Source organism: Neomonachus schauinslandi, chromosome 4 (genome assembly GCF_002201575.2).
Source record: "Neomonachus schauinslandi chromosome 4, ASM220157v2, whole genome shotgun sequence".
NCBI lineage: Eukaryota > Metazoa > Chordata > Mammalia > Carnivora > Phocidae > Neomonachus > Neomonachus schauinslandi.
In genome coordinates, this window is record NC_058406.1 from 129,567,966 (window position 1) to 129,594,143 (window position 26,178).

The 26,178-nt window shown below is 38.2% G+C and overlaps 1 protein-coding gene and 1 non-coding gene across 6 annotated transcripts; both read right to left on the reverse strand.

The window, feature by feature from the left end:
- Positions 1-26,178, reverse strand: ELOC (elongin C). Of its 5 annotated transcripts, none has more exons than XM_021688648.2 (4): positions 26,043-26,061; positions 13,786-13,839; positions 9,058-9,201; positions 1-1,869 (listed from the first exon to the last, which is right to left on the reverse strand). In XM_021688648.2, the coding sequence occupies exons 2-4, from the start codon at positions 13,787-13,789 to the stop codon at positions 1,679-1,681; spliced, it is 339 nt and encodes a 112-aa protein (XP_021544323.1). In that variant the 5' UTR covers positions 13,790-13,839; positions 26,043-26,061; the 3' UTR covers positions 1-1,678. The 5 variants fall into 5 exon arrangements, with proteins under 5 accessions (XP_021544323.1, XP_021544322.1, XP_021544324.1 ...); XM_021688647.1 differs by lacking the exon at positions 26,043-26,061 and adding an exon at positions 25,867-25,967; XM_021688649.1 differs by lacking the exon at positions 26,043-26,061 and adding an exon at positions 24,620-24,640.
- Positions 2,014-2,116, reverse strand: LOC123324655. The gene has a single exon (XR_006539932.1). It is a non-coding gene; the product is annotated as a U6 spliceosomal RNA (small nuclear RNA).

Here is a 26,178-nt window from a genome sequence, read left to right on the forward strand (position 1 = left end):
TGTTCATCAAACCTTTCAGTCAAGAGCCTTTATTAACATGCAAGTATCATTTGCCGCAAGATACACAGTTTTTCCTAATCTTTGTTCTATTTCAGTATTTTAAACTTAAGGTTACTTCTGGATCTAACACATAGAGTAACCTACTAAAACTGGTCAAAGTTGAACTTTATTCTAGTTCTCACTTTGACCTTTAAGATCATCATTTAGGTTTTTGATATTATTTGTCAGCAAGTAGCAGAATATAATTCTTGTACTTGATAATCTTCTATACTAAAATATGTACCAGTATGTCTTGAGAAGTTACTAAAATATATGCAATTAACATACTTAATTGCTTTCAGTAAGCTGGAAAGTACAATGTTAGGTCTTCTTTGAGGAAAAATTATTTTTATAGATCTTGGTTGTTTATGTTCTTGGCAGGTTCCAGAAAAACTGGCCCATATTAAACCAGTCTTAAAGAACTAAGCTGAAGGCTTAACTATATATCTCCTATAATGACAGCTTTATTTTATTACTAAGATAGAGATAATAATAAACCCTACTCCAGTGCTCCTTTTCCCATGCCTAAGCAGAGGTGCTCTGTCATAGTTTTTCAAATTTTTTGTCTGTTTAGTATAAAAGCTGAATGACCTCTTTATTAAGTCTGATTTCAGTAAAAGACCCACAGATTATGGGTATCATACTTATTGGGACATATTTTAATTAATAGAAGATAATTCATAAACTACATCAAAGTGCGTTGTAAGATTTGCACTGTATCACTCCACGTTTTTAAATTTAACATTTCAGTTGGTTGGAGGAAGACTGGAATAGTTCAGAAAAGTCTAGCTTTTAAGAGCTGAATAAAGTCCATAATGAATCCTTTAAGACATATTTAAATAATCAGAAGTGCAGTCACAACAAGGGACTATTTAAGAAGAATGAAATTGTGAAGGAAGCTTTATAGTCAATGAAATACAGTACTTTGGATTGGCCAAAATGCAGAATGCACATGAAATCAGTCATGTAGTTTACTTGTTGACCATGTGGCTATAGTTCAAAAAGTGATTGCTCCAAAAGCTATTCCTAGTAATCTTCCAAAATTGCTTTTAAATAAAGTTCTTAAATTGTAGCAATAAACAAAAAGACAAGATACACTTAAACAATACTGCAGTTTATCAAAAGACACATAAGAAATGTCACCTCTTATGTCTTTGACAGTTATAAAAATCAATGTTTTGGCTAAGTTATAAACATGTTTATAATGCAATTATTTGCATAACTCTAGTAATGCTAACAACGGCTATCAGAATAGGTTTAAAAAAAAAACACTGAAAACACAAAAATACGTAGCCCCATTATTTACCTGTAGAATGTGTTCATTAATGCTTAAATTTCAGTATTTACTATATCACCACTGCTCTAATTTTAAAAATCCCATCCAAAGGATAAGGCAAAACCACCTACGAATTGGCATATTTGTTTATTTCTCAATTTGTGAAAATGTCCTTAATTTGTTGATGTAGCAAACAAATTTCAACTCTGATTGCTATGCAAAAGAACAGAAGATAATCTGCTTTGCAGTGAACTTTAAAGTTCAACTGCACACAGGCAACATGCTATATATGAAAAAATTACTAACTCAACTACAGGTATTAAATACTGAAAAAAGTTAACAGTTTATTATAATTTATTTTATTTAACAATCTAGGAAGTTCGCAGCCATCAGCAGTTCCAGTGCAATTTCAGGTGCAATTGGGAATTCAGGAATCTCTGTGGAGCTGTTAGTGTAGCGAACCTTGTAGGTAAAATACATGCATACTTTTGATAGCACATGTGAAGGAATTTCTCTAAAATTGACTTCATTAGTTTCGTTCTCTGCAAACTGACCTGTAAAAGAAAAGGAGTAGGTTTGTTATAGGCTGAATGAATTCCTATGTTGGGAAGTCCTAACTCTCAGTACTTCCAAAAGTGACCATATTTGGAGATAGGATCTTTTTCCCCACTCTTTTTTTTCTGTTCAGGAAACATTTTAAAAACATGGAATGCTTCTCAAATTTGTGTATCATCCTTGCACAGGGGCCATGCTAATCTTCTCTGTATCATTCCAGTTTTAGTATGGGTGCTGCTTAATGACCCATGGGATGGGGTCTTTGAAGAGGTAATTAAGACAAAACAGGATTATTAGAGTGGAGCCTAATCTAATATGACTGGTATCCTTATAAGAATAGGAGGTTAAGGGCGCCTGGGTGGCTCAGTCATTAAGCGTCTGCCTTCAGCTCGGGTCATAATCCAAGGGTCCTGGGATCAAGCCCCGCATCGGTCTCCCTGCTCAGTAGGGAGCCTGCTTCTCCCTCTCCCACTCCCCCTGCTTGTGTTCCCTCTCTCGCTGTATCTCTCTCTGTCAAATAAATAAATAAAAAAAAAATCTTAAAAAAAAAAAAGAACAGGAGGTTAAGTTATAGCCACACAGAGGGAACACAAGGTGAAGAACACAGGGAGAAGACAGCCATCAAGGCAAGGAGAGAGGCCTCAGAAGAAACCCTAACAATACCTTGATCTCAAATTCCTACCCTTCAGAATTATGAGAAAGTAAATTTTTATTGTTTAAATCATTCAGTCCATGGTACTTTGTTACAGCAGCCCTAGCAAACTAATACAATGTGAAAAGAATGAACCGAACTAGCATCAAACAAAATAATGTAACTCCGATTTCGAGTATAAATATAAAAAAATCTTTATTAAGATCGCAACTGAGATTAATCAAGACTGTATTTTAAAATTCTAATTTTCTTCCAGGACTCTGGACACTTTAGCTTTTCCTAAGAATCATGGTGGCATGATTAAGTAAGGGTGAATAGGATAAAAAAAAGACAAATCTTTTAGAAGATTCAGTTTACGGATCAAGTCTTTGTGGATCATCAGGAGCCCTGTGCTATAATGAGTTGACATGTAAAAATAAGTAATAAATGTAATGCTATTTAAAAACATTTTCTCAAGAAAGCAAACCCATTGTTTCCCCCTTTAGTTTTCAAAATTGTGACTATGTTAAGGAGAGCTCCTCATAAGCTATTTCCCTTTGTTTTAGTAACACTTTTTTTTTTTTTAAGATTTTATTTATTTGACACAGAGAGACACAATGAGAGAGGGAACACAAGCAGAGGGAGTGGGAGAGGGAGAAGCAGGCCTCCCGTGGAGCAGGGAGCCCGATGCGGGGCTCAATCCCAGGACTCTGGGATCATGACCTGAGCCAAAGGCAGATGCTTAACGACTGAGCCACCCAGGCGCCCCTGTTTTAGTAACACTTTATAAACTTTTTAATGATCTCTCAAAATTTCTTTAGCTATATAGAGTTTACAGCATTTAGCATTTACTAGAGGGATAAAATAGTTTCTTAGCAGTCTAGCACTAGCACTGTGTACTGAATATAAAAGGTAGAAAAATGTGCTTTCTGAGAATGTAGTTTTTTATAAGTTTTCTAATAACTGTCTATTGGTTGGGGGTGGGGTGAGAAGAAAAGAGAGCAGGATTGAATGAAGAATTCATAGCAATGAGGTAAATTTTGGTTTGTCAATGACTAAAACTCTCTTTCTTGAACATATGCATGAAATATTACCAAGACACTTAGTAAGCTTTTTTTTTTTTTAAAAAAGGATTTTATTTATTTATTTATAAGAGAGTGAGAGAGATCTCAGAGGGAGAGGGAGAAGCAGACTTGCTGCTGAGCAGAGACCCTGATGTGGGGCTCGATCCCAGAATCCTGAGATCATGACCTGAACCGAAGGCAGATGCTTAACCAGTAAGCCACCCAGGTGCCCAGTAAGCTTTTGATATTAGACAAACATTGGGGTTTTTTGAGGTGAAATTCATATAACATAAAATTAACCATTTCAGAGTATACGATTCAGTGTACATTTAATGTGTTGTGCAACCACCAATGCTATCTAGTTCCAAAACATTCTCATCATCCCAAAGTAAAACCCCATACCCTTTAAACAGTTTTTCCACCCCCCAGCCTCTGCCAAACACCAATCTTTCTGTCTCTGTGGATTTATCTATTCCGGATATTTTATACAAATGGAATCCTACCACATGAGACCTTTTGTGTCTGGCTCCTTTCACTTAGCATCATATTTTGAAGGTTGCGTGTATCAGTACTTCATTCCTTTTCATGCAAACATTAGTTTTGGGCTGCAGATAAACTAAAGGAGATCAAGCTTACAAAAACCAAACATCTTTAATTTTATTATTAATTAAAATTTGTTGACACCCATGACCTTGTTTTTCTAAAGTACATCCTAGCTCTACCCAGTAGAAAAGTCCAAAAGTAATTCAACCCATGAGCAATGAGTACTGCTAACAACCAGACTGGGGTTCCTAAGTACCATTTTCCACTACAAGAAAACAGCTCTTTGGAAAAATGTCTGTTTTCAAAATTAGAGAATAATGTATCAAATAAGCCTGAGAAATCTTATTATAGAGGGGCGCCTGGGTGGCTCAGTCGTTAAGCGTCTGCCTTCGGCTCAGGTCGTGACCCCAGGGTCCTGGGTTCGAGCCCCGTATCAGGCTCCCTGCTCAGCGGGAAGCCTGCTTCTCCCTCTCCCACTCCCCCTGCTTGTGTTCCCTCTCGCTGTGTCTTTCTCTGTCAAATAAATAAATAAAATCTTAAAAAAAAAAAAAAAAGAAAAAAGAAATCTTATTATAGAAAGTAGTATAGCTATCCAAGACTACCAGAGCCATGTCAAAAGGACACAGGAGCCAACCCGATGTGGCTCCTTCTGGCATAAAAATTGAGCAAATGGGGGCAATTTGAGCACCAGTGAGGAGGACTGCACTAGATTTAAAAAAAAATTAAAATAATAAAAAGTCACAAGTTGAAAATGATACCCCAAAAAACCGAAACAAAAAACAAAATACTCTTTGCTACTGGAGGATGCTGAAGAATCATTTCATTACACTGAAAAATTATATGTAAAGGGAAAAAAAAATCAAGCATTTATCTTTTCTTTGCTATAAAGAGTATATTTCAGGATAACCAAATAGTTCCTTATAGGAGAATTCTAACTAATAAATGCAGAAGATATTATAAGAGTTAGAAAATCACTGTTTTGTAATTCCAAATGAAGTAAATCTCAGCAATAATTACAATGAATGCTACAAGCATTATATGAAAATCTGACTGCAGAACTGTTCATAGATGAATGAATCAGCTTGCTAATCCTGGAACCCACTAATCAATCTCAACATTGCTAAAAGATTGAGACAATAGGAATACAGTCGTACCACCTATAAAGTATTCTTATGTAGAAAAATGAACTGGATTCTAATCAAACCTCTAGAGTTCTAATTATAAGCTTACAAGATGAAACATTAAGTCTAATCTAGATGTGGACATTTTACAAATAACGGTGTTTCTCCGAAAAATTCATGAACTGAAAAAAAGGGAGCATGCAGGGGAACTATCATAGATTTTGCAAGTCAAATGACACTAGCAGGGACTTATTTCCTTGAAATACTCGTAAAAAAAACTGGTAATAGATGAAATAAGATTGGCAAAACGTTGATAAAACTGGAGCTGGTTGACGGGTACATGGAAGTGTATCATACTATTCTATTTTTATGTGTGTTTTAAAATCTCCATAGTAAAAAATATAGAAAAGGAATTACAAGTGACCTCAAATAGAAACAATCAACAAAACTAAAAGGCAACCTATGGAATAGGAGAAGATATTTGTAAATGACATACCTGCTAAAGGGCGAGTATCCAAAATATATAAAGAACTTATAAAACTCAACACCCGAAAAACTGAATAATCTAATTAAAAAATGGGCAGAAGACATGAATAGACATTTTCCCACAGAAGACATACAGATGGCCAAAAGACACATGAAAAGATACTCAACATCCCTCATCATAAGGGAAATGCAAATCAAAACTACAATGAGGTATCATCTCACATCTGTCAGAATGGCTAAAGTCGGGGGCGCCTGGGTGGCTCAGTTAAGCATCTGCCTTCGGCTCAGGTCATGATCCCAGGTCCTGGGATCGAGCCCCATATCGGGCTCTCTGCTCAGCGGGGATCGTGCTTCTCCCTCTCCCTCTGCCTGCCGCTCTGCCTACTTGTGCTCTCTCTCTAATAAATAAATGAAATCTTAAAAAAAAGAGAAAGAATGGGGCGCCTGGGTGGCTCAGTTGGTTAAGCGACTGCCTTCGGCTCAGGTCGTGATCCTGGAGTCCCGGGATCGAGTCCCACATCGGGCTCCCTGCTCGGCGGGGAGCCTGCTTCTCCCTCTGACCCTCCCCCATCTCGTGCTCTCTCTCTCTGTCTCATTCTCTCTCTCAAATAAATAAATAAAATCTTAAAAAAAAAAAAAAAAAGAAAGAATGGCTAAAGTCAACAACACAAGAAACAACAGGTGTTCGCAAGGATGTGGAGAAAGGGGAATCCTCTTACACTGTTGGTGGGAATGCAAACTGGTGCAGCCACTCTGGAAAAGAGTATGGAGTTTCCTCAAAAAGTTAAAAATAGAACTACCTTATGATCCAGCAATTGCACTACTATGTTTTTACCCAAAGAATACAAAAATACCAATTCAAAGGGATACATGCACCCCGATATTTATAGCAGCATTATCTACCATAGCCAAATTATGGAAATAGCCCAAGTATCCATCAACTGATGAATGGATAAAGAAGATGTGGTATGTGGTGTGTATACACACACACACACACAGGACTATTACTCAGCCATAAAAAAGAATTAAATCCTGCCATTTGCAACAACATGGATGAAGCCAGATACTATGCTAAGCTAAATAAGTCAGTCAGAGAAAGACAAATACCATACAGTTTCAATCATGTGCGGAATTTAAGAAAGAAAACAAATGAGCAAAGGGGGAAAAAAGTAGAGAGGCAAAGCAAGAAACAGATTCTTAACTACACAGAACAAACTGATGGTTACTGGAAGGGAGGTAGGTGTGGGGATGGATTAAATAGGTGATGGGAACTAAGGACTGCACTTGTAATGAACACTGGGTGTTGCATGGAAGTGCTGAACCACTATATTGTACACCTGAAACTAATATGCTGTATATTAACTAACTGGAATTTAAATCAAAACTAAAAAACCCCAAAACAAACAAGGGACCTCAAATAGCCAAAACAATCTTGAAAAAGTAAAACAAAGTTAGAGGCTTCATAATTCCCCATTTCATAGCTTACTACAAAGCGATAGTAATTAAAATATTGTGGTATTATAAGAATAGATCAATGGAATGGGGCACCTGGTTGGCTCAGTGGGTAGAGCATACAACTCCTGATGTCAGGGTTTTGAGTTCAAGCCTCACATTGGGTGTAGAGATTACTTAAAAGAAAAAAAATTAAAAAAAAAAAGGACTCTCAATGGAAGAGAGTTGAGAACCCATAAATAAACCCACATAGCTATGGTTAACTTATTTTCAACAAGGTGTCAAGACCATTAAATGGGGGAAAGAACAGTCTCTTTAACAAATGGTACTGGAAAGCCCACATTAGAAAGAATGAGGCTGAATCATTACCTCACACCATATACAAAAATTCACTTAAAATCAAAGACCTAAATGTAAAAGCTAAAACCATAAAACTGGGGATGCATGGGTGGCTGAGTCAGTTAAGCGTCTGCCTTCGGCTCAGGTCATAGTCCCAAGGTCCTGGGATTGAGCCCCGCATTGGGTTCCCTGCTCAGCAGGGAGCCCGATGCGGGACTCGATCCCAGGACCCTGAGATCATGACCTGAGCCGAAGGCAGACGCTCAACCATCTGAGCCACCCAGGCGCCCCTAAATAGGTAAAGTCTTTAAAAATTAATACATAAAATCATAGAACTGTTATAAGAAAATATTTGCAAATGGTATGTCTGATAAGGGGTTAGCATCCAGAATTTATAAAGAACTCTTACAACTCAGTAACAAAAAGACACACAACTGAATTGAAAAATATGCAACAGATTTGAATAGACATTTCTCCAAAGATGATATATAAATGTATAGCAAACACCAGAAGTGATGTTTAGCATCAGTCCTTAGAGAAATGCTAATCCAAAATACAATGGAAAGTGCCTGAGTAGTTCAGTCAGTTAGGCGTCTGACTCTTGGTTTCCGCTCAGATCCTGATCTCAGGGTCTTGAGACTGAGTCCTACATTGGGCTCCGTGCTCAGCGGGGAGTCTGCTTGAGATTCTCTTCCTCTCCCTCTGTACCTTTCCCTGCTTGTTACTCTCTTTCTTAAATAAATAAATCTTGAAACAAAATACAATGAGAAACCACTTCACACCCATTAGGATGGCTACAATCAAAAAAATGGGAACAGAAATGTCTGAAAATGTGGAGAAACTAGAATACTCATACAGTGGTGGTAGGAATGTAAGATGGTGCAGCTACTGTGCAGTTTGGTGTCTCCTCCAAAAGTAAAAATTGGTATTATTGTATGCTCTCGAAAATTCCAATCCTCAAAAAAAAATTTCCTTGAGGTAAAAAAACAAAAATTATCTCAAAGGAACAAAAAAGAGAAAGAAAGAGTTAAGAATAGATGTCTGGGAGGGGTGCCTGGGTGGCTCAGTCATTAAGCATCTGCCTTCGGCTCGGGTCATGATCCCAGGGTCCTGGGTTTGAGCCCCAAATCGGGCTCCCTGCTCCGCGAAGCCTGCTTCTCCCTCTCCCATTTCCCCTGCTTGTGTTCCCTCTCTTGCTGTGTCTCTCTCTGTCAAATAAATAAAATCTTAAAAAAAAAAAAAAAAAAAGATGTTTGGGAAGTGGTAACTTCTAAAAATCAACTTTATATATAATTAGGAGCACAAATCACCATCAGAGTCCTTTTGTGGTGAAGAAATTAACCATGGTAACTAATGTAGGGAAAAGATTCTTCCTATTAGGGTAAATAACTGAAAACAGGAACTGGCAAAAATCAATTTTTCCAATGCAACATAACCATGCAATAATGTTAGAACAGTTACTGTCTCATTTAATGTTATGAGTCACTTAATTCAAGTAAAAACACATTAAAAGTGAAGATTTATTAACAGAAAATAAAGACATGTACCTACCTGGGCCACTCAACATGGCTTTTATTGTTCCAGATGTTAGTGCATGTTCTCTTTTTACAATAAATTCATGACCATCCGAAGATATCAATTTGACATACATGGCATCAGGGCCTTCACAGCCACCATAGGTTTTCTCTTCTCCATCTAAAGTACAGTAAGTAGTAAAATGATTTTTGAATCACAAAATTAAAAATAAGCCAATTTACCAAGGTTAATATTTGAGTAACTCAGAACAGAAACATTTCTGTATGGTAACATCTACAAGATTTTTTTTTTTTTTTAAAGATTTTATTTATTTATTTGAGACAGAGAGAATGAGAGACAGAGAGCATGAGAGGGAGGAGGGTCAGAGGGAGAAGCAGACTCCCTGCCGAGCAGGGAGCCTGATGCGGGACTCGATCCTGGGACTCCAGGATCATGACCCGAGCTGAAGGCAGCCGCCCAACCAACTGAGCCACCCAGGCGCCCACATCTACAAGATTTTAAGTTTTTTTAACTCCTTGTTTTATTATTCTCTGAACATTTTCCAATGTCAGAATAAACTACATTCAAGGCTGTTACTTTAGATGTAAATTTACCAGTATTTTTCATGGAAGTATTAACAATTTTTTTTGTGAACACAGCAACACATTCAAATTTGAAAGCTCAAACAAAATTATCAAATAGTAAAACTTTAAATTAAATCATTGGAAATACTCAATGTTAACATAAGATGCACTGTGTGCATTTACGAAAGAATGTATGTCATATGATTTCACCTTCTCTGACAAGCTCCTACTTCTAGAAGTTAGGGCTCCTTTTTACTTAGTATCTTTACTCTTGATCCATAAAAATAATGATCAAAACATTTTATTTCTGAGTTTAAATTATTACATGACTGAAGTGATGAATACAGACAAACAGAGCCTTTGAAATCCAAAGCAGAGGTAAGGAGACAGGGCAGCTGTGCCCCTACGGCCAGCCCCCTCACTGCCACCGCGCCGGCTTCAGCGACAGTAGCTAGCTCCATGTAACCTTCTTGGGAGTATACATTTTTTGTATAGCCCTTTAAGAGCTTTCTAACACCTATAACTTCCACAGTGTTGTACTGACAAAACTTTAATTTTTATGGTTACCAATATCTGAAAGAAAGTGTCTTAAGGCTTATTCTAAAAACTTAGGAAGCCCTACAAAAAGGAGTACAGAGGATAAAGCTGAAGTATTCAAGCTACAAATATCCATTGGTTTATTCATTTGCTAATAATTTAAAAATCCCTCAAATAAGATTAATAAATATAAAAATCACTTATGTACTATTGCTGCCCAAAATGTCTAATCTGAATCTAATCAGGAGTAAACACTCAGATAAATCTAAATTTTAAAGTGTCATGAAAGACTTCACTCCTCATGCCCCCAAAAGTAGGGAACTATTTAAAGGAGACTAAAGAGACAGATTAATGCAGTAAGTGATCCTTGATTGGATCCTGGATATAAAACACAGGGATACCTTGGAGATACTGTGGGTTCAGTTCTAGACCACCACAATAAAGCAAATAATGCAAAAGTGAGTCAAATCCATTTTCTGGTTTCCCAGTGAATATAAAAGTTTTGTTTACAGCATATTATAGTTTATTAAGTGTGCAGTATCATTATGTCTAAAAGAAAAATGTTTATACCTTAATTAAAAATACTTTATTGCTAAAAAATGCTAACCACTGTCTGAGTTTTCAGTGAGTAGTAATCTTTTTGCCGGTGGAGGGTCTTGCCTTGATGCTGATGGGTCACTGACTGATCAGAGCTGCGGTTGCTGAAGGCTGAGGTGGCTGTGGCATTTTCTTAAAATAAGACAACAGTGAAGTTTGCTGCATCGACTGACTCTTCCTTTTAGGAATGATTTCTCTGTAGCACGTGATTCTGTTTGACAGCATCTGATCCACAGCAGAACTTCCTTCAAAATTGGAGTCAATCCTCTCAATCCCTGCCACTGCTTTATCAACTAAATTTACATAATATTCTAATTCCTTTGTTGTCATTTCAACAATTATCACAGCATCTTTATCAGGAGTGGATTCCATCTCAAGAAACCACTTTCGTTGCTCATCCATAAGATTCAACTCATCTATTCAAGTTTTATCATGAAATTGTAGCAATTCGGTCACATCTTGAGGCTCCACTCCCAATTCTAATTGTTGCTATTTCTACCACATCTACATCTACTTCCTCCACTGAAGTCCTGAACCTCTTAAAGTCATCCATGAAGGTTGGAATCAACTTCTTCCACACTGCTATTAATGTTGATATTTTGACCTCTTCCCATGAATCACATGTATTCTTAATGGCGTCTAGAATGGTGAATTACAGGTTTTCAGTTTACTTTAACCAGATGCATCCGAAGAATCACTATCTGTGGCAGCTGTACCTTACGAGATGTACTTCTAAAGTAACAAGAGTAGGCTTAAAATATTCAGTAAACCATGTTGTAAATAGATGTGCTGTCATCCAGGCTTTGTTCCATTTATAAAGCACAAGCAGCGTAAATTTAGCATAATTCTGAAAGGCTCTAGGATTTTTGCAATGTTCAGTGAGCACTGGCTTCTACTGAAAATAACCAGCTGCGTTAGTTCCTGACAAGAGTTAGCCTGTCCTTTGAAGCTTTGAAGCCAGGTGCTGATTTCTCCTCTCTAGCTATCAAAGTCCTAGATGGCATCTTTTTCCAATATGAGGTGTTCCATCTCCACTGAAGATCTGTTTAGTATAGCCACCCTCATTAATTACCTTAGCTGGGTCTGGGTAACTTGCTGTAGATTCTACATCAGCACTTGCTGCTTTACCTTTAACCTCATGAGCCAGCTTCTGCTAGCTTCAGACTTTTCTTTTACAGCTTCCTCACCTCTCTCAGCCTTCACAGAAGTGAAGAGTCAGGGCATCGCTCTGGATTAGGCTTTGGTTTAAGGGACTGGTATGGCTGGTTTGATCTTCTATCCAGACCACTCAGACTTTCTCCATCAGCGATAAGTCTGTTTCACTTTTTTATTATTCGTGTTCACCGGAGTAGCGCTTTTAATTTCCTTGAAGAACTTTTCTTTTGCATTCACATCTTGGCTAACTGTTTGGCACAAGAGGCATAGCTTTCGGCCTGTCTCAGCTTTTGACATGCTTTCCTCACTAAGCTTAATCATCTCTTGCTGTTGATTGAAAGTGAGAGAGGTACAATTCTTCCTTTCACTTGAATACTTGGAGGTCATTGTAGGGTTATTAATTAGCCTAATTTCAATTTTTGTGTCTCAGGGAATAGGGAGGTCTGAGGAGAGAGAGAGAGATGAGGGAAGAGCTGGTCGGTGCGGCAGTCAGAACACACACAACATGTATCGATTAAGTTCCCTGTCTTATGTGGGCATGGTTCATGGCATCTCACAACAATTACAATAGTAACATCAAAGATCACTGACACCATAACAAATATAATAATAATAATGGAAAAGTGAAATATTGTGAGAATTACCAAAATGTGAGAGACATGAAATGAGCAACTGCAGCTGGAAAAATGGCACCAATAGACTTGGTCCAGACAGGGTGGCCACAAACCTTCAATTTGTTAAAAAAAAAAAAAAAAAAAAAACCACACAATATCTGTGAAGTGCAATATGAAGCACAATAAAACAAGGTATGTCTATAACATACCTGCAATAAAGAACACTACTGAAACAACTGGGAAATTCTGAATATGGACAAGTTAGGAGATGCCTACTCCAGTATTTAGATGTGAGGTGATACTATACAACTAAATAAATGGTACAGAAAAATACCCATGTGTGTGTATATGGGTATATAAACAATACCCATACACCAATAAACACAAGGAAAGCAAATGTGGCAAAACATTAACAATCACTGAAGGCTACATAGTGTATCATTCTTGCAATTTTTCATAATAAAAAGCTGGGGGACTCATAAGGATGCAAGTAACTTGTAAATTATAGACTACTCAAGCATATAAATATTTAGCAGGTTTTGCCAATCTCAGAAAATAAAAACAATTACCAATTAAATTTATAATTCTTGCATTTTTTTGCAAATTAAAGCACTTTATATGTTTTTTGGGAAAGTTTCTAATTTCTTCAGTTGCTATTACTTACTAGCAATCACAAATTATACTTGGCACAAAAACATTACTTATCTATCTTTCAAAAATACATACAGGCATACCTTGTTTTATTGTGCTTTGCAGTTTTTACAAATTGAAGGTATGTGGCAACCCTGCATTGAGCACGTCTGTTGGTGCCATTTTTCAACAGCATTTGCTCACTTTGTGTGTCTGTGTCACATTTTTGTAATTCTCATAATATTTCAAACTTTTTCATTATTAGTGTTTTTGTTATGGTGATCTGTGATCAGTGATGACTCACCAAAAGCTCAGATTATTAGCATTTTTTTTAAGCAATAAATGATTTTTAAGTTAAGGTATTATATATACTTAATAGACTACAGTACAGTATAAACACAACTTTTATAAGCATGAGGAAACCAAAAAATTCATTTGACTTGCTCTATTGCTGTGGTCTGGAACCAAACCCACAATATCTCTGAGGTGTGCCGTAGTAATAAACAGATGCTGTGGATTTAAACAACTAATTTTAGTCTACTCTGATCATTTTTTTTATTTGCATTCACCAATGTCAAAGGCCTATCTTTGAGAAGAAAAACCAGCTTCTACTAGTTGAAATATAAAATTACTTTTATATAACTTACCCATTATGTTCTTATGAAATTCTACTTTACTTCCACAGGAACTTTAGTAGTTTCCTGAAAATATAACAATGCTATTTTAAGATTAATGCTGGAATAATATGTTTTCACCCATTACTATTTAATGTCCTTGGTATTACAAATTTAAGGACTCTCTGCTATGCAAGAGTTTCCCAGCCACCATAATATGGAACAGTATCAAGTTTCTGAACATCTGAGAAAAGATGATCACCTTCAGAATAGTAGTCTAAATACAGATTTGGTTTCTTCCCCTCTTTAAGGTAACTATTCTGAGAATAGTTTAAAAATACAGATGTTGTTCCTTAGGAGTTGAATTAAACTTGAAGGAGATTGTTGGCCTTAATCATTTCTTTGTATACCTGTATCTACTAGATACTAGTGGATACTAAAGTACGTATTTGCTGAATGAATGACAATATGATAAATCCAAGGACATGAAGTAGCCTTCATAAAAGGGCTTGCCCTCGTCTTATGTAAGTGTGCTATTTATAATACATTTTACTGTGCCATCCTTGCTGCAAAAGGCTACCAAAATTCTGAAATTTAACAGTGACATGGTAGAAAATCTTCAATATTGTGAGAAACCTTAATTTTTTTTTTAAGATTTTATTTATTTATTTGAGACAGAGAGAGAGCACAAGCAGGGAGGAGGATCAGAGGGAGAGGTAGTAGGAGACTCTCCACCAAGCAGAGAGCCTGATGTGGGGCTTGATACCAGGACCCTGAGATCATGACCTGAGCCGAAGGCAGATGCTTAACCTAATGAACCACCCAGATACCCCGAGAAATCTTAAATTTTACAAAATAAGATGAACGCTAAAGGAAAAGGGCTCATGTTGAATAATTTTAATTTTCATACCATTTCTTCAAAGAGGATTTATACCCATATATTTATGTTATTAACAGGAAAACATCCGGGGCGCCTGGGTGGCTCAGTTGTTAAAGCGGCTGCCTTCAGCTCAGGTCATGATCCCAGGGTCCTGAGATCGAGCCCCGCATCGGGCTCCCTGCTCAGCGGGAAGCCTGCCTCCCCTCTCACACTCCCCTTGCTTGTGTTCCCTCTCTCGCTGTCTCTCTCTCTGTCAAATGAATAAAATCTTAAAAAACAACAACAACAACAACAACAAAAAACCCCAGGAAAACATCCTGTTCTCTAAGAAATTCCTAGCCAGTATTTTATTCTAGCCTTAAGGGAAGGGCGAAGAAAATGAAACATAACATTTTAGAGCAGGAAAGAAACTTAATCCCTCATCTTAAAAAACGGTAGCATCACTGATATATAGAGGGGTTGAATTTGTTCCAGGCAATGCCAGAGTGAGAGCAGGAATCAAATCTATTTGCCTAGAATACAAAGCATGGAGGGAAATATTTAAAGTACCATATCTAATATGAGGTAAGGGCAACAGGGGCAATGTCACATCATTACCAACAATTTGAGGGGCTAATAGGTGGTAAACATTGCACTACATGACATACACACATTATTTTAAAACAACACTTTCACAAGGGAATTACTATTCCCATTTTAGAGGTGAAGAAATGCTAAGAGGTTGCTACTTGCTTAAAGCTTCTACAGCTTAAGTGGCAGCATGAGGATTTAAAGCTAGGTAGGTTTGCTTTAGAGCAAACACCCCTTTCCATTATTCCATACTACCACGGTAAACAATTCTGGCTCCCATGAAAACTTTTCTACTACTGCTAAGAGCTGCTGATATAAATCCTTAGATACTTATCTAAAATTTAAACAGTACTGTGTCACTTTATGATAATAATAGTAGATAAAAATTCATTGGTCATTATTATTTTATTCTGTTCACTGCTTTGTAATCATTCTTCTAAAAAAAACGAAAAAGGAAAAAAATGCTAGAAAAGCTAGAAAAAGAACTTCGATTGCCAACCTTCTATCTGGAAAATCTTCAGAGCAAAACATCTAGGATGTTTATTTATTTTTTAATTTTTTTAAAAGATTTTATTTATTTATTTGACAGAGAGAGACACAGTGAGAGAGGGAACACAAACAGGGGGAGAGGGAGAGGGAGAAGCAGGCTTCCCGCTGAGCAGAGAGCCTGATGCGGGGCTCGATCCCAGGACCCTGGGACCATGACCTGAGCTGAAGGCAGACGCTTAATGACTGAGACACCCAGGCGCCCCTAAGATGTTTATTTAACTAGCAGTAGCTAAGCAACCATGCAAAGTCACTTCTTAGAAGCCCTTTGGGTAGCAACAGCTTCTCTATAGACTTCCTAATAAAGTAAATCAATCTCACCATTTATACAACAAAGGTGGGGGAGGGACTCCGCATCACTAACAAGAAAACAGTAAATTAACATTAACAGTTAAAAGTAATCCTAATTCTTATGTAGAAGTTCAAAATATTTAAAATATGATTAAATTTGGATGTAACCCACAACTTACCTATAGAAGTCTAAGTTTGGGGTTAGAAAAATCTGAGTGTAAACATTTGAATATCTATTCCATAACTGAGCTGAGGTCTGAAATTATGAATTAGGTAGGTAAAAGCAGTGGTTGAGCAGTAGGTTGAAAATAGTTCTAGGCAGAAGATACAGCATGAACAAAAAGTCCTCGGATGTTATTATGCTTTTATGGTGTTATATATCAACATTACTCTTTTATAGTTTTTTATTTTTTAGTAACAAATAGAAATTCTAGGTGAGCCTAGCACCTACACTGAAATCAGTTTTGAATCTAGTATCACTGAACACTAAAAAGATCTTTGAACAGCCCACTCTTTGGATTTGAAATGCTACCATTATCGTTTACTATATTATTACAGGAATTTCTAGACTATATTCTGTCTCACTAATCTGTTTATACCTGACCAATATATCCACTATTTTCATTATAATAGTGTGATAAACATGTTTGCTAAATAGTCAGGCAAGTCCCATTTTATCATTACACATTTCCTGCTAGGTGGACTTTTAGGTACTTTATAGTTTTTATTATGAATACTGTCTGTTTTCCTATTATACTTTCTGAAAGATTATTGCTGGTGTTTTAAAGAAAAGCTTTTAAATCCATTAAAAGTTGACTTTGATTCCCATCATCTCTGCAGAACTCTCTTAATAGTACTAATAGTTTTCAATTGATTTGCTTGGGTTATTAAGTAGATGATGGCAAGAGCTACAAATCTATTCTTTTTATCTTTCTTTTTACGTTGGCTATTTACTTCAAAAAAGTAATAAGGTTAGATGTCTAGCTGACATCACTCACAAAAGTATGCTACGATTAAAGAACCAAATATAAAACATCCACTGAGCTCTGGAAAAAATAGAAAAAAAAAAAAAAAAAAAAAAAAAAAACTAATAGACCTGTACAAAAATGCTTGATCCCAACAGTAATCACAGAACATGCAAACTAAAAACATTAAAATGTGCTAAGAATCAAGTGTTGCAGTAGAGGGGAAAAGGGTAATACTAAATAAATAGCACGACAGTTTTTGGAAGGCAGCAGCAGAATCATCAGAAGGCTAGCAATTCTTGATACCTACTTTAGAGACACACTAGCCTTGTGTGCAAAGGCAAGCAGAAGGATATGGATTATAAGAGTATACAAATGAAAAACTGAAAATACCCTAAAAAAGTTCATCAATTAAAGAATGAGCTAAATAGAAATAGTGTATCTACAATTATTAATATTTATTATGGACAGTGAAAAGGAAAAAGTTAAATCTATGTGTGTAACAACTTGGGAATACCACCAAGATAAACTGTGAATTTTTTAAAAAGCAGATTAGAATGATAGGTATAGTTTGGTGCCATTTATGTAAAATAGGTGGTTTCTTGCCTATTAATCATGTTTTCAGCAGAATAAATAAAATGCACCAAAATACAGGTTCAAAAGTGTAAATAACTAGAAAACTATTTTTTTTAAGAAAACTATGATTTAAATTAGATTTTTATTTATTTATTTTTTAAAGTTTTTTTTTTTTTTTTATTGATTTATTTGAGAAAGAGAGAGACAGCGAGAGAGGGAACACAAGCAGGGGGAGTGGGAGAGGGAGAAGCAGGCTTCCCGCTGAACAGGGAGCCCGATGCGGGGCTCGATCCCAGGACCCTGGGATCATGACCTGAGCTGAAGGCAGCCGCTTAACCGACAGAGCCACCCAGGCGCCCCATTTATTTATTTTTAAAGATTGTATTTGAGAGAGAGAGCAAGTGAGCGAGCACAAGTGAGGGGGAGGGGCAGAGAAAGAGGGAGAAGCAGACTCCCTGCTGAGCAGGGAGACCCACAGCTGGGCTCAATCCCAGGACCCCAAGTTCATGACCTGAGCCAAAGGCAGATGCTTAACTGTCTGAGCTGCCCAGGTATCCCTAAATTTGATTTTTTAAAAAAGATTTTATTAATTTGTCAGAGAGAGAGAAAGAGAGAGAGCGCGCGCACAAGCAGGGGAGTGGCAGGGAGAGGGAGAAGCAGGCTCCCACTGAGCAGGGAGCCCGATGTGGGAATCAGTCCCAGGACCTGGGAATCACTCCCAGGACTTGAGCCGAAGGCAGACGCTTAAGGACGTAGCCACCCAGGCACCCCCCTAAATTTGATTTTTAAAAAGAAACAAATAGGGGCGCCTGGCTGGCTCAGCTGGAAAAGCACATGACTCTTGATCTTTGGGTTTTGAGTTTGAGCCCCACGTTTGGTGTAGAGATTACTTATATAAATAAATATTAAAAGGGGCGGCACCTAGGTGCCTCAGTCAGTTGGGTATGATCTTGGTATTGTGCCCTGCATTGGGCTCTGTGCTTGGGATTCTCTCCCCCATGCCCCCTACCCCCACTCGCACTTGTGAGCGGCCCCTCTCTTTAAATAAATAAAATCTTTTTTTTTTTTAAAAGACCATTATGAATTCCTTTTTTCTCTTTAAAGATTGATTTGACAAAGAGAGAGGGAGACACAGCACAAGCAGGCCGACCAGCAGGGAGAGGGAGAGGGAGAAGCAGGCTCCCTGCTTAGCAGAGGGCCCAATGACGTCGGGCTTTATCCCAGGACCCTGGGATCATGGCCTAAGTAGAAGGCAGATGCTTAACCGAGCCACCCAGGCACTCCATAAATAAAATCTTAAAAAAACAAAACGGGGAGCCTGAGTGGCTCAGTCGGTTGGGTGTCTGCCTTCGGCTCGGGTCATGGTCCCGGGGTCCTGGGATTGAGTCCCACGTCGGACGCCCTGCTTGGCGGGGAGCCTGCTTCTCCTTCTCCCTCTGCCCCTGCTTGTGTTGCTGCTCTCACTATCTCTCTCTGTCAAGTAAATAAAATCTTAAAACAAAACGAAACGAAACAAAACAAAACAAGTAGAACCAAGCAGCTCAGAAGGGAACGATCGTCAGCCTGATGATTAGTTCTTAACTATATGTAAAAAATATGATTAATTTGGAAAACAAAGTAATACAAATTGACAGAAGTTAGGAGGTAATTCCAATTTATAATAAGACCTCAAACTATCCTGCCCAGAATTGTGCTTATAGTGTCACTGGATTTATGGCTCCCAAGAGGTATTAAAATTCTCATTCTGGCCTATTCAACATAACAATGATCCTATATTTAATTCTGGTGTAGGCAGTCTTAATACTTTTAGCAAATGGTACCCCTCCCCCATTTTTCCTTCACTGTGGAATTTACAGTTTTCTTCACTATTAGATGCAAATGCTTACAAGTCTTTTTAGATATATTTTGTCTAGCTTTAAGTTTCCACAAGGCAAGGAGGTTCTCTCTCTGTGACCCAGGTATTCAATACAATGGTAACTACGTGGTAATGTTAACAATGTGAAGCTTCATACAATAGTGTTATCTGCCACAGACACAGTACTATTCTGAGCTTTCTAAGAGAATAAAGTTATTCAGTGATACCATGCTTTTGACCAAGACTGATTATTTTCATGTTTTCCCATGACATTGGCATCGAATAAACTTAGAGCTTTCAGACAACCACAATGAAAACTGTTCTTTCTAGGAAAGAACATTTAAGTTTATGGAAATATTCTGGGCTATACTGAAGGGAGGGAGTGACTAAAGAAGGAGATAGTGTTCCATCTTTCACATTAACGTTTAGTCAATATGAATTCTAATCCTTAAAACAATTTTTATTTTAAAGACTTCGAGGACATAGCCACATTTCATGAAATTATGATAATTAAAACATCAGTCTCACAACTTTGCACCACTACCATAAACTGCTAATTATAAATGCAAGTGTATGAAGCATGTATTCCTATACATGATTTCTGGAATTTTATGTTTCCTAGAACTAACTCAGTTATCTGAAAATGTTTGTTTGATAATGTCCTCAAATCTCCTAGGGTTGAAACTTGTTCCCAAACATCCCTGAGTTGAAGAACAAGTTTTGTTCTCAGTGGCAGTCTACAGTAGGTCAAAGAGGACAGTTCTTTGCTTTTACTAAGGGAGTCTATTAGGTCACTTAAAGTAAAAGCATTGACCTCAATTTCTCATCTATTTCTGATGCTTAACAATTAGCCATGGCCTAATTGTCCTAAATGATCAAGTTTTTACTACTAGAATAATGACTCAACTAATAATACTCAGTAATCAACTATATTAGTATGTTTCATCAGCAGGGCTTGGTTTCTAGAAACAAGCCCTCTGCCTGTCATCAATTGTGGGGCTTTAGGAATCTTTTTTTTTTTTTTTAAAGATTTTATTTATTTATTTGAGAGAGAGAGAGAGAATGAGAGAGAGAGAGCACATGAGAGGGGGGAGCGTCAGAGGGAGAAGCAGACTCCCTGCTGAGCAGGGAGCCCGATGCGGGACTCGATCCTGGGATTCCAGGATCATGACCTGAGCCGAAGGCAGTCGCTTAACCAACTGAGCCACCCAGGCACCTGGGGCTTTAGGAATCTTGATTAGAAGAGATCTCTCTGGTATTTAAGAACTCTATTTTAGACTGGCCATAAATGATCAATCAGAAATATTACAGAGGGTGGTGCAGACCACAACAATCATTACAGTGATGTTAAGTGGTCTCCAGATCATGGTGAATGATGTTCTCCGTTATTTACGTTTTGGTAAGTTATAGCTGGTTTCATACCAATTTACAAGTGGCAAAACAATAAACAAGACTTTCCTAAATCCTTACACTGGATTCCTAAGTATTTATCCAAGAAATAATTTGCCCACAAAAAACCTTTTACAAAAATGTTCACAGGGCGTCTGGGTGGCTCAGTTAGTTAAGCGACTGTCTTCAGCTCAGGTCATGATCCTGGAGTTACAGGATCAAGTCCTGCGGCAGGCTTCCCTGCTCAACGGGGAGTCTGCTTCTCCCTTTGACCCTCCCCTCTCTCATGTTCTCTCTCTCAAATAAATAAAATCTTAAAAAAAAAAGATTAAAAAAAAATGTTCACAGAAGTTCACTCAAAATAAATGCGAAGTTACCCTGATGACACACAAGCTGTGATATATATGTACAGAGGAATACCATTTACAACAAAAAGGAATGATCTACTAATACACAAGACATAGGTGAATACCAAAAATATTATACTGAATGGGAAAACAAAAAAGTACATACTGTATTATTCAATTTATATGAAATTCTAGAACAGGCAAAATGAACTTATGGTGATAGATCAGTGGCTGCTTCTGGAGGAATGATTACGAAGAAGCATGAGGCAACTTTCTGGAAAATTAAATGGTACACTGAGCATTCCACGATATGTTAATTATATCTCAATTAAAAAATAAAGTTAGGGAAAGATTTTTTTAAAAATTTATTATTTTTCTTAAATTTAAGTATCTTTCATTGTACAGACATTACCAATCCAAAATGGTTTTCTGTCTCATTAACCTTTCAAAAGATACTTATGCTGATAATAAAACTAATCCAAATTCTCTAGGTTTGCAGATGCTAATAGATGGGGAGTAGGATTTTGGGAGTCCTAAAGAAGTAAATCTGGAACTATGAATCTGTTAAGTGAACAGCCACAAAAGGAAAGTAGCTTTTGATCTGGGCCTACGGATGGAGGTGTTTTTACCAAGCAGAACTGGAAGGAGAGGGAGATCCAGGCAAAATAAACAGTATGAGCCAAATCAGAAGAGGGGTGGGGAAGGAGTGTACACAAAGTAACAGTGTCATTGCAAGCAACATCTGAATTTCTACTCTCCAAATTTCTATCTTGAGATCCTGATAGGTTAAAGTGGTAAGACTCCTGTTTATCTCTCAAATACAACGGACTAAATTGTGTCTAAAAGTCCCTTCCAGGGCCACCATTTCATGATCGTACCCATCTGAAATTCTCCCTCCCTCTACAAATGCCTGTAATTCCCAATTTCCCATCTTTATTAAACAGAGTTGTTCTCTCATACAACACAGGGCTCCAGAGTGCTACGTGCTTCCACGGAGTCTGTCTGCCTCACCCCTGTAAACTACCTAACCTCCCTCTTAGACAGTGATCTCCAAATGCCTTTGTTTTGGTTTAAAAAAGTTTGAACAAATACTCCCACTATATAGTATCTAATTATAGATTCTACATATTACAAAATAATTTAAAAGAATGCTTAGAATGATAGGCTACAAATAAACATAAAAAACAAATATAAAACAAGTTCTGACCTTCCTTCATTCCACTGTTAAGAGTTCATCAGGATTAGCACCATGCACATCTCACAGTCCTTATACCCTAACTCCCTGCTCTCTCCTCTGATTGATCTACCCACCCACATCCCAATCCTGGGCAAACCCAATTCTCTGGTGAGCTCAAGCCTCAACCAGAGAGATGAATGTGGCTGGAGAAAAGACACACCATTTTGACTGATCTCAACTTTAAATTCGTGACCACACACTTTAAATAGGCACTTGGCATTGTAGAAATCCTCCTAGTAAACTAGCTTTTCTACTCTGAAAAAATCCTAGCTTCTCCTAAACCTCCAACACCTTCTCCTCCTCTTGCCCTGACAACTTTACTTATTTTATGAAGAAAACAGAAAGACATCACATCAATTGCCTGTTTTCCATCTTCATCCTACCTGTATCTACATACCATATACTCTGTCCACCCTCCTGTTTCAAAAGTTGAAGAAAAACCATCCTTCCTATCCAAGGCCAACCTTTCCACTTAAATTAAGCACACCTCTCCAAGGACTTTGTCCTGCTATTATTCCCATCAGCACATCAAAATGCTGTAACATCATCACTACCATTCACTTCTTCTTAACCCACTCTGATCAGACTTCTGGCCCACTAGTCCCTTCAAGGGGCTCACCATATTTCCATTACTTTACTTGCTTACATGGCGAATTTTTAATCCTCATCTAACTCTTAGCAGGGTCTTACAGTTGACTACTCCTGCCTTCCCAAAACAGTTTCTTCCCTTAGTATTACAGATGCCACACGCTCCTGGCTTTTCTGCTTCCATCACTGTTTGCTGCTCCTCTTTCGACCACAGTGTTCCCGGTCATCTGTCCTCTTCTCCATTAATACTCTCCACTTGATGTCCTCCAGTCCACAGGTTTACATAATACCTATTAAAAATGACCCCCAGGGGCACCTGGGTGGCTCAGATGGTTAAGCATCTGCCTTGAGCTCAGGTCATGATCTCCATGTCTTGGGATTGAGTCCCATGTCGGGCTCCCTGCTCAGTGGGGAGTCTACTTCTCCCTCTCCCTCTGCCTCTCCCCCTGCTTGTGCTCTCTCTCAAATGAATAAAATCTTAAAAAAATAAAATAATAAAATAAAAAAAAATAAAATATGACCCCTAGATAATCTTCCTAGCTTGACTCTGCCCCTGGCAATAGTTGTGGATATCCAACTTGCCTACTTGCACACATTCTGAGCTGTATAATTATCAAACTCCTGATTTATTCCTCAGAAACCAGTGTACCCTCCTGTCTTCCTTATTTCAGTAAGTGGTACTACTGTTCACCCAGATGCTCAAAACAGGCAAAACAGTTGATTCCTCAAATTTTTTTCTGTCCTAGGGGTGAAGGCAAGACCTACCTGACTCCATCTTCAAATTATATTCCAAATCATACTATTCCTCACAAACTTCCACCCTACATCTCTAGTTCAAGCTACCATTTCTCAATTAGACTACTACAGCCTTCTTAGGAACTAGTTTCCTCACTTTCCTCCAACTGCTCTATTTGCCACCCAGCAACCAGTCATCAAAAACAGAAATCAGGTATCATTCCCCTGCACAAAATCCTTTAATGGCCTCTCATTACAAACAGAAAAAGTACTATAAAGTTGTATCTTATGTAGACTTTGCTAACTACTCTGATTTTATTTCCCATCATTCTTCCTTCACTATGCTCCGGCTATACTGTATGTTGGCCATTTTAGTATCATAATAGGTTCAGTTCATTCCTCTCTTAAGGTCTTTACATTTGCATTACTGATACCTTAAAAGCTTTTCCCTATTATTTAGGTCTCCAGGCAAAACATCAACTCCTCAGAGACATAGGTCTTCCTTGCTCACTTCCCTATCAAAATTAAGACACCCCTACCCTAGTCACCTAATTTGACTCTTGACATAACTCTATAATCTTGACATAATTTCTTCACATTTATCACCACTTGAAACTATAATTGCTTATATACATATACGTATATATGTATATACTTATATATACTTATTGCATCTCCTCTCTTTCCCCAAGGTCCATGAGGGCAGGCCTGGTATAGTAGCTGGCATATAGCAGATGCTCAATAAATATTTGAGTGAATGGTACTATTGTTTTCTTAGTCACCAAGGCTTGAAATTTCAGGCATCACTCGATGGGCTTTTCCTGATCTTATTTAATAATGGAACAGTAAACATTTATAACAAGTTAGCTAAAATGCATGTACACTTACCAGTATAAATGCAAAGAGTTTCCAGATTATTTTATAGTACTGAAAAATCTATATTAAAAAAAAAAACAACACACCAAAAAAACACTTTATAAGGTACACACAAATGTTACTTTAGAACTTGATATATAGGGCTGACCATAACTTCTGACTACTATTGCCTAACTACCTTACAGAATTACTATAAAAGTAATGAAACTGGCCATCTACAAGTTGAAATAAACATACATATAAAGTATATATATATTTTTTGAAATGGTAGTTACTAGTTAAATCTCATACTTAGGGAAAAAATAACAGTCATTTAAAAATTAAACATAAACCCCAAATCACCACTGGCAATTAAATAAATATCCAAGATGACAGGGACCATAGCTGTTTCCTTACCATAGTATCTCTAGAATGAACGAATCCATGTGTGTGAACTGTGATGTTTCAACATCATGAATTACAAATATAATGTAAGCGAGATCAGAGATTTATCATCTTAGTCTACTAAACAGAAAAGGAAACAACCATTTGGGGATCAAAAAGCAAGTTTAGCAGTTTGAAAAAAAGGATTTTAAAAACTCAAACTAAAGGATTTCGATTGTTTTCTACACAAACATGAAAAAGTAAAATGCTAAGTAGAAATGCCCGTACTAACGACATGAACTTTACAACTACATGTTACGAAAGAGATTTTAGTTCCATAAGATAAACTCAACGGCCACTGTACTAGATACCTTTCAGACAAAACTGGAAGGCAGATGCACGACAGTCCCAAACTATCAAGTCGGGCAGAGATCGTCCGACAAGTTGCCCAGAAGGTAAACTTCTCGGGGTCCTGCAGCTGGAAAAAGAGGAGGACTGTGACTGTGAGAGTCACTCCTCTGACTGGGGACCGACTCCAAGAAAAGGACGTATCTTGAGTGCACACGGGGTAAGCAGAAAGGAAACGCGACAGGGCTGCCATGCTCCTAACTCCACCCTCCCCGCGCTCAGCCCGGGGAAGGCCCAGACTCGCTAGCCGCCGCCCCTCCTTTCACCCTCTTCCGAGGCCACCAAGCGGCGCCTAGAAAGGTCCTGCCGCCCTCTTCTCCCCTCCCCCAAACCAGGAGCTCAGGAGGCCCGGCGAGGTTAAGAGCTTCCGTTCCTTCCCCGCCCAAATGGGAAGGGGTGGGAAGTGGGATTGCGTGCGCGCCCAGCACGAGCCTTCCTCGTCCTCCACGCGGATCCGCAGCTCCGTTCCCACCCAGCCCGAGACTCACTCGTCAGCCCTGCAGCCACAGCAGCCACCGCACCGGGTCCCCGCGCACCGCCACAGCCCCTACTCCAGGGCCGCCCCCCCACCCCCAGCTGCCTGCCGCCGTGGGTTCCGGGGCAGTTAGAGGAATCACTTCCGCCGGGTCACGGACGCTTTCTACAACGCGCGGGAGATTAGTACCTGGTGAGGCGGGGACGCAGTCAATCGTCCGCTTCCGTCTACAGGAAGTGCGCAGCGCCCCCCTCCCCTTCTCCGACAGTACCACTGGCCAACCTCGGGGGGCCGCGGTCATTTGCAAATCCCAACCAATCCAATT

What these genes read in the sequence shown, in the direction of transcription:
- ELOC (XM_021688645.1), bottom strand. Translation starts at nt 26,154, where the DNA reads ATGACCGCGGCCCCCCGAGGTTGGCCAGTGGTACTGTCGGAGAAGGGG. An exon ending in CTGCGTCCCCGCCTCACCAG is followed by an intron (nt 9,202 to 26,042) that starts GTACTAATCTCC and finishes ACTGTACTTTAG; the next exon opens with ATGGAGAAGAGAAAACCTAT. An exon ending in AGCCATGTTGAGTGGCCCAG is followed by an intron (nt 1,870 to 9,057) that starts GTAGGTACATGT and finishes TTTCTTTTACAG; the next exon opens with GTCAGTTTGCAGAGAACGAA.